General features: G+C 33.6%; 1 protein-coding gene across 1 annotated transcript in view; it reads right to left on the bottom strand.

The window, feature by feature from the left end:
- Positions 1-6,900: 6,900 nt before the first annotated feature.
- LOC132759294 (segment polarity protein dishevelled homolog DVL-3-like) overlaps positions 6,901-13,852 on the bottom strand; it is a 71,264-nt gene continuing 64,312 nt past the window's right edge. The window contains exon 15 of the mRNA XM_060751046.1: positions 6,901-7,028. Coding sequence (XP_060607029.1) covers positions 7,003-7,028 — 26 coding nt within the window. The 3' untranslated portion in view covers positions 6,901-7,002. The remainder of the gene's footprint in view (positions 7,029-13,852) is intronic.

The raw sequence follows: 13,852 nt of genomic DNA on the forward strand, positions 1-13,852 counted from the left end.
GGCTTTGTTATTTTTTTGTTCTGTCGTATAGTTGGCCTCAAAAACACATCTACTTCCTGTGCTCACAAGCTTGCAATAAACGAAACAGTGGGTCGGTTATGAAAGGTGTTTGTATTCGTAAAAAATGTAGCTGCCTCTGTCCTGACTGAAACCGTGGGAAGTGGCTCTGCAATGTAGGCAGGAACGACATCGAAGGATAGTGAAGTCTGTGAATTCCAAGTACGATGAGGCGGCTTCAACGACAGAACTCTTTGTGGGCAACAATAGCTCAAGATTATTTTAGGGCAACAACACCTTATTATTATGTACTTTAAGGTTCTCATTGACAGTTATAAATTAACCCAATTTCGGTTCAAAAATACATTCAACTATTTGGTTAATACTCTGCGGAAATTACACAAAGGTAAATTATCAAAATTTATCCTAACGACTGGTGACAAGTCTTGGGTACGTACTCGACTGCGAAAGCTGCTTTTTGTGCCGGACGGATGGACCCTCATTAAGAATAGACTTCATAGGCATGTAACAAGAAGCCTAGCGGAGACCTCGCTCGACTTTTTCTTATTTCGAAAGTTAAACACAACAGAGGAGGAACATTGCATTAAAAATTCTCATAGAAAACATAATTTTCATGTACACTTGTACAGGATATAGCACAAAGTTCGAGTTTGACCATGACGGTCAAGGGCATTTAAAGGTCAAGGTCACATTGTATTAATAATCATATCAGTTTAGTCATATGTAGAAAGAATAAAAGCCATAAATTATTAACAGATTTAAGACAGTTTAAACAAATTTCAATAATTTGACATTGACAGTCAATGTAATAAAATGAAAAGATCATATTAGAATATTTCAACATGTCATTTAAGACATTTTTGTTTTTCGTCCAAGTATAAATCAAATCTTTAAAACACACAACAAAGTTATAGGAATTTAATGTCATATTTGAATTATTCATCAATCTGTTAAAGTTCAGATCTTCTTTAAGTATTTCCTGTGTTACTGTATTTGTTTCGCCTTCTTTCCCGAGAAAGCTATTTTTAGCCATGCAATTAAACCGTCCTTCATAGATAGGAATTAGACGAACTAGAAATAACAGACTCAATTTGGAAAGATGTACTTGCCGGATATATAGACAACACCATGTTTGTTCTCGAAATTGTGAAAAATTACCAACTCAGTAATGGTTTTCCAGCAGTTAAAATTAGAAACAGCATCGCTTTCAAAATTGTGAAAGCTTGCCGATGATTGGCTGTTTGAAAGGTGAAGAGAAGGAGACAACTTTCGCCGTCAGATCCAGATGCGTAGCCTTAGGAGCTGGACTTAATCAGATTGAATTATTCAACATGAGGGTTTTGTGGCAAGGGTTCTTTTGATAAAGGGATTTTGACCAGCTATATATCAAATATGTCAATAAATAACAAAGTTATGACAATTTAAGCAACATTTCAATAAATTAACCAAGACGGTCGAGGTCAAATATAGGCTTAGGTCATATTTAAATTATTCAACATACGAGATTTGTCGTAATGGTACTTTTGTCCTTGTATAATTCAAATAAAATTTAATGTTTGTCCAAAAAGAATGTTGTGTCCAAGAATAAAGATAATCCATTAAGAAATGAGAGAATAATTGCCAATGTTTTAAAAGACATTTTTTCTAAAATATGTATACCACGTGTAATAATAATATTAAAACAGAGAGTCATGATGGCCCTGAGTCGTCCACCTTAGATACATTGCTAAAAAGGGTCTCATTTCTTCAATAGTCAGATATAGGTCAAATTGTTTTGGTTTTGTTGTTGTTTTATATATTTTATCATTATTCAACCTGCATAATTTAAGATGTCTTCTACAAAATGTTTGGAATTAAATTTTCCCACAAGAAGACTTTTCAGTATTTTACTATGTAAGTCTATTTAAAATAAGTGACCCAAAGGTTTGAACATTTTTTGAAAAATAAGAGTTTCGCCTTAATGTGTCAGAATTGCAAGTTTCCAAAAAGGTTAGTTATTTTGAGGATTGTGGACTTTGAACGATGCACGAGAATCTACTCCCACTGTCAATCTAGGTCTTGTAAGTTAAAAGATGGATACGAGTGACCGTTAAATGCAGTATGTGCATTTCTACAGGTTTATCAAAGTTTTTTGCTTTTGTATATCGTCATGTACTACCATTCCCAATATGATATAAAATACTGCTTTTGGTATTTCCTTTCCATCTTCATTACACAAATTATACACAAATGTTACACAAATTACACCTACTCCCTGATTTAAGATCATATGTTTCAAAGAAATAATAGTACAGGTCAATGGGGGGTGGGGGCATTATACTTGCATTGAACTTCTTTAAAAACAAGGGGGACATTGGACCAAATGCGCTCACCTGAGTACAAAATGCAATTTATATACAAAAGTGAAGTTACCAGGTCTTAAAAATATACAAAAAAGGGTTAATTTTTTGTGAAGGTCCAATTTTGATCCCAGGGCTATAATTTGTTCAACTTTGGTAGAGGACCTATAGATGATACCAAATATCTATGCTCTAAACCTTGTACCTTCAAACAAGAAGATTTTTAAGTTTTTACTATGTACATATAAGGTTAATCTATGGCCCAGGTGCGGGGCCAATTTTGACCATAGGGCTAATTTGAATAATCTTGGAAGAGTTCCACTACACAATGTTCCATGCAAAATATCTAACCTCTAGCCTTTGTCAATTTAGAGGAGAAGATTTTTAAGTGTTTACTATATACATATAAGGAAAACCTATGACCCCCGGGGCGGGGCAAATTTTGACCCCCAGGGCTATAATTTGAACAACTCTAGTAGAGGACCTATAGGTGATATTACATACCAAATATCTAAGCTCTAAAGACAAGAAGATTTTTTTTACTACATTCTTAGAAGGAAAACCCACGACAACCCGGACGGGGCCAATTTTGACCCCAGGGCTATAATTTGGATAACTTTGGTAGAGGACCTATAGGTGATACCATATACCAAATATCAAAGCTCTAGGCCTTGTACTTTCAGACAAGATGATTTTAAAATTTGCATTTTTAAAGTCCTTTTCTAGCTCCGTGGCCTACTTATGCAACAGACCGGAATCATTTGAATAACTTTGGCAGGGGACCACCCAATGACCATTCCTATAAAGTTTGGTAACTGTGCAGTCATTGGTTTCTGAAGAGATGTTGTTAAAGAAATTGTTGACGACGCACGACGACGGACGTAGGGGGATCACAATAGCTCACCATGAGCAAGTTGTGCTCACGTGAGCTAAAAACGGAAGTGATAAAGAAATCAACAAAATTTCAAAGACTATTTGAGTTTATTTATTATCACAAAATGTGTACATTAGGGTCTGAAAGTAAAATAAAGTCGAAAATAAAATTGTAACAACATCGAAGTCTAAAAAGCTATCGTCTATGAGTAGATATTTACAACAACATTGGTCAACTTAGGTCAGACAGACGGACACAGACATCATCTATATGCACAGATATACGGTGACAACTCATTACATGACATGAAATTTCATAATTTCCCAAAGTCAAGAATGTTCTCATTAATCCAATCGCAAGTTTTCGGATCTTTACGGCGATCTTCGGATAAGATTATTAATAATCGTCGAGGTGATCCGAATGAAAGTCACCCTGACCTTGCTAAATTTGTGTAATGGACTTGTCCTGCTTGGATGTTGAATCAGTCTTTTGTTGTTTTAAGGGGTTTCAATATAAAAATGAGTGATCCTTATGTATAGACTGGCCTGACTTACTACTCGCCTGATTTAAAGCAGCATGTCTCCAGATTCTTGTTAATTTTCATGAAAATTTTAAAAATGTATTTATAAGTCAAATATTTTGTGAAGTAAACAAAAGAAGTAATTGCAAACAGCAATCCACGAAATTTACTAAAAAGAGGTCAAAATATGCCAAAATAGCTCTTATTGCGTTAGTCACGCAGTAGTTATATGGTGGTAAAATACTTCAAAATCGGTCATTAATCGTACACAACATGTAAATTATTATTTGATTGAAATAATTCAGCTTGTCTGGAGGCATGCGACTTTAATATACTAACTACACAGGCAGGTAACTGTCGTTTGGTAGTCGCACAAAGAGATTCTTCAACTTTTTCAACATAAATTTTTAATTGCAACCTATTTCAGATGAAAAAAAACATGTGACACAATGCTTTAATACTCGTTCATAGTTAACAACATTTTCCTGATTATTTGTTGGATACATTAAAAAACATTATGTACTTTTAAGAATTAAAGTATTAAGTTTTTAATATTAAGTCTTGGCATTCAAAATGTAAACACTATTTCATTGATAAAGCTTTATACCCCTTCTCCTTAAAGTTAAATTTCAACGGCAGACTTCTTAAATACGGTACAGGTACATATCTAAATGCAGACTGACCAGACTCTAAATTATCGGCTGACTTACTTTAAAGGCACATTATGCCTCAGAAACAAATATTTTTTTTACCTTTAAAGGTGAATTTTATAATGTTTAAATAATGGTTTTAGAGAATGACAGATGCTTGTTACCTGAAGAAAGTAGCGATAAATGTGAATTAATTTGTAATAAATTTGTCATAAATGTAACAAAATGTTAACAAAGTAGTATTTTGACTTCCATACAAAATACTGATTCATTCTGCGAAAAAAGCAACAAATGAAAAAGATGCTTCAGGTAATTTCCCAACGAGTTACTTTTTGAAAACTATAAAAGTACCGATTGTTTTAGGAATAAAAAGGCATAATGGGTCTTTAAATTTTCATTCTGATATCATCCAATCGAACAGTTCTAAAAATAGACATTCAAAATGACAGCCTTCCTTTTTGTCAAACGAAGTTTGGCTAAAATATCGAAATGGAAGGCTGCTATTTGATCATCTCAGATTCCTAGTAAAAATGCTAACCATCCCTATAGAGAATGTTTGTTGTTGTTTATATTTTTCAGTTACATTATGCATTAATTAAATTTTCAAAACTTAGAAGTATAAGTACCAGTTGATTTTATGTCACAAAAGCATTCGTACCGATGAAAAACATATGATACTCTACGGTCATAAGAAACAAAATATCACTCGTTGAACCTAACAGTACTCATTACAGAGTGAAAATTATCTAGAGAAAATACAAAGAGTTTCATTTTCCATATCTATCAAACAAGAGGCCCAAAAGACCGTATATCACTCATCTGAGAAACAATATATAGCTCACCTAAGCAGTATAATTATGTATTACAGTTGTAATTCATATAATGCTCAGGTGAGCTAAACGCTTAAAAATATGTTACTGGGTAAAATGGCAAGTCCACTGTTACCAAAAGTAAAATTTGCATCAGCTAAAAACTGAGAATATAGTCCAAATTTCATAGCTGTAGCTATTAACACAAACATTTTATACCTGGGCCAAAATCTTGGTCATTTGTTATCAAAGTTCAAATGTACGTCTAAAACTGATATAAACAATGGCAAAGCTCTCAATACAAAACAGTAGCAACCAAAGTTCTCCACGGAATGGAATTCTCTTAATAATTTTAAAATAGTTTCAGGCCAGGAACAAACCTGTTGAGTTTTAACAAGATTGGCCCAATAGTTTAGGAGGACAAAAGTTGACGACGCATGACGGACAACGGACAAAACCCCGCCGCAATAGGTGACCTTAAGCACGTTGTGCTCAGGTCTACTTAAAAAGACTTTAAATGTGATCGAAACTAAGAAAAGAATTAACAGAATTGCGAACAATAAAAAATTGACAATTATATAGGAACATAACAACTTATATATTCAATTATAACAAACTCAAATGAAACCACGATAAAATCAGAGGTAAAAAAATCTTTACCATTTACAAGAATTAATCGATTTAATAAGTATATTAGGATACGCAAAATTAAAAGAGGCGGGATGGTTTTACCAAATTATAACGGGCAAAATGTTCTGATAAAAATGTTCATTGTGAAGTGTTTCGACCTTATTTTAGGAAAATGGCTTAAAAAACTAAATCTTTTGCTTTGCTGTATTTTCACGAAATTACCAGAGAAAATTCGCCGAAAAGTTTTATTGTTAATCCTATTCGGTCAAAGAAATGTTTTTAACGAGATGAACTTTAAGTTTGAATTCATTTCCCGCGAAATATTGTCGACTTCGTGATATTTTGAGTTTTAGATTCTAAGTTGAGATTTTGGTCATATATAATAATGCTTAACACGCTGACATTAAATACATGTATGTTTTCTAAACAAATACAATCAAACGGAGCAATCTTAAATACGCGAATTTCATAAATATCACAAACTTGCCGGACACAATTTATAAATTCATTCCGTTACATACTTTCATTCATTCTAGTCCATATAATCAATTATATACTCGTAAAAATTTCATTCATTCCCAGCACTTATGTCCATGTTTGCAACAAAAGTAAGACGATGATATACAGTTATAAAATGCATTGCTAAAAATTATGAAACAAAAATTTGTACATTAGACGAAATTTAATAAATTACCAGTACTTCAACCTCTAGCAATCACCCGATTAAAACAAAACATACACTTAAAGCAATATGCCTCATAAAGTGAAGTTCAGTAAAACTAGAAAACATTTATACACATTTGTCATTTCCGTTACATACATGTACTTACAAATGCATTGATACCCTCTTTTAATACGAGGTAACGTAGATGAAATAACTGCACATGGTTCCAGTAACGTATATGTAAAATAATGAACAGTAAAAAGCTCAAATTTATTCGCCTCTTTAAATTCAGTCGATGCAGAAGCCAAGCTTTTTATACATATGAAAACCGTATGAAATCAAACATTGGTAACGGCAGTTATAAGTATTTCACTTTATCCTTGTAATTGTATTCAAGAAGGCATTGTGGCAGTGTTCGTCATAGAATTCGTTCCAAAGAAACATACATAACGTATGTGACACATCCACAACACAACAGCAATAAAGTAACGTAGAATATCATATATCCGCAATCAGGTAGTTACCTGCAATAAATATAGAGAAAAAATATTCAGAAAATTACGCCATACGAAATGCACAATGAATATTAGTTTATAAATAAGATTTTGTGTAATTTAAAATTTCAGAGTATTTCATATCTGGAATAGCAACTTGAAATAAACAACTTGTTTCTGGTATTGCAACATGGTTTTTATACCTCCACCTTTTTTTTTTACAATATTCCGAATAAATATAAACTTTATTTTTCATTATCAAGCATTGTAAATAACGACCTCACTGTCAAATTCGGTCAAGAAATGGTTTATATTCAAGGATTGGAGTAGGGAGTTAATTCCTTGCATTGTCAACATGCAATATTTGTTAGTAGTTTTCCTTTCACGCCAATTCATTTTTGTAAACAATACATACCATAAGCACTGCCTGGTAGGATAAATAGTCATGGTTTGTTAGTATTTTCTGCATACAAACTGTGAAAAGTTTCCTTATACATCTACCGTATACTGGCATCCTAAAGGATGCTGTACGGTTTTCTCATATCTAACATTCATTGGGCCTTGAAATAATCTTTCATTTTTTGTATCAATATAAACACTTTAAAAAGAAAGGGTTTTGTGAGGTACAAAGGCTGTTTTTATTTTCTTTACATAATGCGGACTAAAACAGTGTCATGCCTTCGAAGCTGGACAACCATGGACTTTGACTTACAATGAACCCAGGGTTACTATAAACAATGTACGACAAAACTATGGATTGAACATGTCTTATAATCAAATAATATTCAAGTGCAACCTTGACCTTTGTCGTTCTGAACTGCCTCTGAAACCTACATGTCGTCTTTGTCCAAATATTTATGGATGAAAGATCGATGACCGGCCACAACCATTCAAACATAATGTTTCGTGTGTGACCTTTGTCATTGAGCTACAAACTTGGTTTTACGTGTGACATATCTCTTAACGTCTAACACATTCTAAGAAAAAATGCTCAAATTTATTAATAACAAGGGCAACATTGTCGCAAAATATGTCCGTCACAAAAGCTTTTGACAGAAATGTGGGCATTATAGATATGCATATAGGAGATATGTTCTGTGCAATTGCCGGAAAATATCTGGATATTTAATCATCTCTAATGACCTTGACCTTGCAAATATTAACCTAAATTACAAGTATCACACTTGTAGTCATGAAATTTATCATTCGTGTTACAACCTTCAATGAATGGTCCCCGTACATAAACTTTGACCTCTCTATGTGACCTTGACTTTGAACATTTGTGCCAAGTTACATTAAAATCCCCCGATTAATGTAGGCAGTTCGGCTCCGAACAAGCATTTTTCAGTGAACTCTTAGTGTGACTTTAACCTATAACCCAGAGCCCTGGTTTATGCATATGACACTGTCATAGTGGTGAACATGAAATTTCATTAGAATTCCACCATGCGTGGAAGAGATATGCTCTGGACAAAATTTCTATATTTTATCATATCTATTGATCTAAAATATGCACGCGACACTCCGGCCTCACAATGGTGAATATTTGTGCTAAGTTAAATTGAAATCCCTCTATGTATGTAAAAGTTTTACTCAGGACCAATGTTTTTCAATGACAATTTTAGTGTGACCTTGACCTTTGACCTGGAGATCTAGTTCATGCACGCTATACTGTTTTTATAGTGGTGAACATTTGTATGAGGTTTCATTAGAATCCCTGCATATGTGTAGGAGATATGCTCTAGAAAAAATCTCTATATTTTATCATCTTTAGTGACCTTGACATTCCTCAAAGTTTCATTAAAATTCCTACATGCGTGTTGGAAATATGCTTTGGACAAAAATTGGACGCATCCGCCCGCCAGGGGAAACTATACTAGTAATACGACCCGTTTTTCAAACGGACTGACTGGACATCAATCGATTTGACACAAATGTGGCATTGACCTTTGAGATGCTGACCTTGTCCTTGTGCATGACTTGACATCGTAATGTTGCATATACAAAGTTATTTTAAAATTAATATATGCCTGATCGTAATAACCTTCAATGCACTTCAACGCAACAATTTATGTGCAACACATTTATGCAAAAAATTCAAGATCCATCCATAAAGTTATACACAAAACAAGATTATCAATGCACAATAATAACATGACTTTTGACATACAAGTGTAACTTTGACCTTTGACCTGGAAACCTAATTCCTGCGCATATCACGTCGACTTATTTGAAAGCACATCTCTATTGGACTGGACACGAATATCTATGCAATTTTATGGAAAAAATATGTGACCTTGACCTTTAACCTACAAACTTTGAATTTGCGTGCGGCACTTAATTTGCCAATCATTTATGTTTAATCATTGTAAAATCGATCCATGAAAGACAAGGTTATGTATCGGACACGACCATTTATCTATTCACAATCATATCATGGTTGACGTACAAGTGTAACATCGACTTTTAATTTGATCGTTAGTTGGGCTGATGACATTATCTTTATTTTCGTGTTTAGATGATGAATTCTGCTTAAGCCGGTGCTAGGATGCATGGATGGTACCTGCAATTTCCAGTATAGTCCATGAACAGGCTCAGTCTAACCGAGCCTGCAACATTTTCAATTTTACCGTTTTTGGGCTTTCTTTAGGGATCCTGTTTTTCTCTATGTTTGGTGCTTTCATAAAGCAAAGATCAAAGATATTTTGCGTTTATTTTTCATGCAAATAATGCCAACGATAAATTACGTTTAAAATATGATGGGTCAACGATCAATTACTTTTAAAATATTATACAAAATTAGAAATATATCATAGTTTTTAATAGACAATGGTGTAAATAACCGTCTCCCGAGTCCGTGGCATTGTTATGTCCAAAAAGTTCTCAAACTATCAACGGAAATGACGTCTTTAAACAACAAACTCGTGTTCCAGACCGGATGCTGCATATTCATTTCCAGTATGAATTGTTCCTGAAGGTCCTAGGTAGATTGTTCCAATATAAACCACGTTTGAAACATCTCATGTTTTGTAAAAGAAATAAAACGGGGGAGGTAGATCATTTTTGCATCGCACGTACGTCCTTCCTCCCTTCCGTTCGTCCGTCAGTTTTCACCTTATGTCCGGTTTATTGTCGTTTTTTATGGAATTTAAGATAATTGTGCATTAATATGCGGCATATTGAGACGATGTGTTTCGCGAAAGACAAAGGTCTTCAATGTATATTTTTTTTATAGATGGTCGTGTCCGGTGAACCATTCTGTCGTTCCTGGATGGATTTTACAGTTACCCCAAAACGCTCGCCTGTATCAGTATGGTATAACTTTCTCTATTGTTACGAGTTGGCCTAGGTTAAAGTGAAAAGGGCACTGTGATCTTGACCATTGACTGGCTAACCTCAAATCAGTAGGAGTCATCTGCTCTCCGCATTAATCATTAGGACTGTTACAAACAATGTTTTTAAGATGTATTTAAAAGATAATTTAAGGGCCAGTCCTGACCCCTAGCCATAAATTCAACAAAGTTGAAGAAGCTCCACTACATGACGTTTCATGCCAAATATATACTACATGTATTTGCTATTCAGAGATTTTTGTAAGATTTTACTATGTACATAAAATGGGGTGGGGTTGTCGGGGTTCCAATTTTGTTTTAAGAGACATAATGTGAAGAACTTAAGTAGAGAACCCCTAGATGATGCTATATACCACATACGCATTGCATTGTACTTTTAAAGATTATTGAAATTTGCATTTTTAAAAACCTTCTTTGAACCCCGTAACCTTCTTATTCAACGGACCGGAACCTCTTGAACAACTTTAAAAAGAGTAAACCAAGAGATCATTTTGTAATGTTTGGTTGACATCCAATTATTGGTTTCAGAAGAGATGTTACAGATACCAATTAACAACATACAATGCCTGACGGAGGGTGGGGGTCACAATAGCGCTCTGTGACCACTTTATACTGACCTGATTTCGACCCGTCGTCTGCAAGAATCAAATCTCTTGCTCAAAATTCAAGGGCACACTTGCGCATTGAACTTGTATTAAAGAAGAATGCAGGTCATGTCCTTATTCCTGGGTGGAAGCATTAAGATGGTGAATATCAAAAACATTAGGCCTCCAGCTCAAAGTCGTCACACTTGTAAAGTAGTGATAAGATCTTTTTTAAAAAGGTATATCGCACGCGTGTTGCATTTTACAACGTATTTGGTCACCAGCTAAAAGGTAAAGGTCAAAGTAATGATTGTGAAGACACGTCATGTGTTAGAAAAGTCAAGCATTAACTAAGGTTCTCAAAAATGTTCATTGATGCTTGTGTCTGGTCACTTTATTTAACATGAATATTTTTTTTAAATAATTTGGCACACTTAGAATATTAGAAACTGTTTTAAATCTTTGAACATTTCAATTTCAAAAGGTACTTACTATCCATTTCAGTTCTTTCCTGTTTGTAGATGAAACGAGACCACCTTCTATACTGAGTAAGGTTTAATGCCATTAAAGGTAATAGCCATGCATGGTGGTGTATTATTTCTTTGGAATAACAATGTTCAAGCAATTCTGGATTGCAGTTAGTATAGGGGTTTTGGTGTTAAATAACAACATGCACAAAATGCATTTGAAACATTTTTTTATTTCTCTAGAGGTCCCTAACATGTTTTAAAGAGATGTTTTGAGTTATCTGGTACAAGAAACATTCTCCCAAGACATTCTCAGGACATTACAAACATAAAATATTATACCTAACATACAGTCTTAACCCTTAACCTGCTGAATGTCTTAAATGGACTGGTCCATCGATTTATTTTAGGAACAGTCCATTTACATATATAGGATTAGCAGGATGAAAATTGTAAAATCAGTTAACCAATCAAATTGAGCCTAATTAAACTGGGCGAAATGTGCAGACTGGTACGCTGACTTGGCTCACTAATATAGGCAGGGGCTTATCAGCAGGGTAAGGGTAAGGGGGGATAAAACAATGTATTTTCAACACTTTGAATTGTTTCAACACAAAATTGATATAACTATGTGATCATGTGATAAAGGAATGTTATAACAATATTGTTTCGAACACAAACAGTTTTATATGCAGGGGTTTTATGCTTAAAATGCACAAATAAAACAAAAGCATTTTTTAGAAAGACAGCCTTCATACAAAATTTTCATCAGTTTTTTTAAAATAAGAAACCTTGAAGAAATTCATGACTCTTAGTATAACTGTGAAAAAATGGCTGTTTTTCTTATAACAGAAAAATCACCTAAAATATCAGCATTTAAGTTATACAAAACTTCATTACAAAAAAAGACATATTAACAATGTGTTTAATTATTTTTGTCTAATGTTTTGCACTGATGACCACAAAAGGAAAAAAAAATAAACACAACCTTTGTCTGTACAAATAAAACTATACCAAATACAAAAAGATGAAATATTTGGCAATGCTTTTTATCACTACATGTACATTATGTAGATCTAATAGGTACTTCAAACAAGTGCCACTAATACAGAGCCAGTTATCTTACATGCATATGCTGACCTACATGTACAAAGTTCCACTCTTTAGTTTTATTACCCTTGCAGCTAGAAGTCAAACAGTAAATAATTACACAGAGCAAAAATAATGGCACTAGAATTTATATTTAGGCTTGAATAAAAAACAAATAGAATGGAAATTTTATTGTTTCAATTAACTTGAAAGTATGGAAAATTATGAACTTCCAGCTAAAATAAGATCAACTTCGTGCAAAGCACCTTGGCAATTTTAAAAACAAATTTGCGAAAGTAGTATGCAAATTTTCCATTGCTATGTCAACCAGTATTTTGTAAATTTTCTATTGTTTTCCTGTGTTTTGACAGAAATGAAGGTTTACTGTCAGTTATATTTTAAGACCAACCACAACCAAGTTATTTTAAAATATTTTTGAAAAAAGAAAAGATAATAAAAACTGTTAAGTATTTGGTAACCTACAAAGTGACTTAAATCAAAATTCAGACTCAAACAGGCAGACAATTTCTGCATTTTGAATAAGTATGTCTTAGTATTTCTAATGTTTTTATCACAGGGCAGCCAGATGTTAAGTATTTTCTAACATTCCGGAAAAATTGCCATGGGATCGAAAGACGAGATGACATCATATACAACAAAGCCTGGTATGTCCACCCTGTATCCCCTTGTCCATATTACTTGCTAGAATTACCAGAGGTTGACCTATTGTCTTTGAACAATCGCTGAACAAGAAATGTGTGTAAATCTCAAGCATCGGACGTTACATGCACACCTACATTGAATCCACTTTTGAGGGGACAATTTAAAGAATATTAGAACCAAAATGCACCTACATTGCAAAGGGTCAGGCGGTCAGAAGAAAAGTGGACAGGTCTTAGTGTGTCTTTAAATAAGAATACTCAAAACAGAAATAATGTTTTGATCTATGATATTTAGGCCATATATATAACAGCACAGGATGTTGTCACATTTATGCAGAATTCTGACTGGTGTTTGTCGTTTTTTTTCTTGACTTCTTTTACAACAAACATTAACTTGTTCACGTAATTCAGATATAAGCGTACCTTGTGATTAATCACTGTCTTAGACGAGTGAGTTGAGAAAAGGATTATATATAAATAATACACAATGTTTTGTCTTGTTTGTTTTGAAGGTCATTCATTTAAATTGTACTTTCACTAATTACCATCATACATTTCCGCAATAGAAAAATGGAAATTCTAGACTCAAAATTAGCACACGTGTATAAAAAAAGTTCAAAAAGCAGCAAAATATTTGTTTGTACCCTTCTAAAATTTTAATTTCAAGAATCTGAACAATGTCCACATGTTAGATATATA

The sequence above is a fragment of the Ruditapes philippinarum genome, unplaced genomic scaffold (assembly GCF_026571515.1).
Source record: "Ruditapes philippinarum isolate M1 unplaced genomic scaffold, ASM2657151v2 ctg995_1_1_1_1, whole genome shotgun sequence".
Taxonomy (NCBI): domain Eukaryota; kingdom Metazoa; phylum Mollusca; class Bivalvia; order Venerida; family Veneridae; genus Ruditapes; species Ruditapes philippinarum.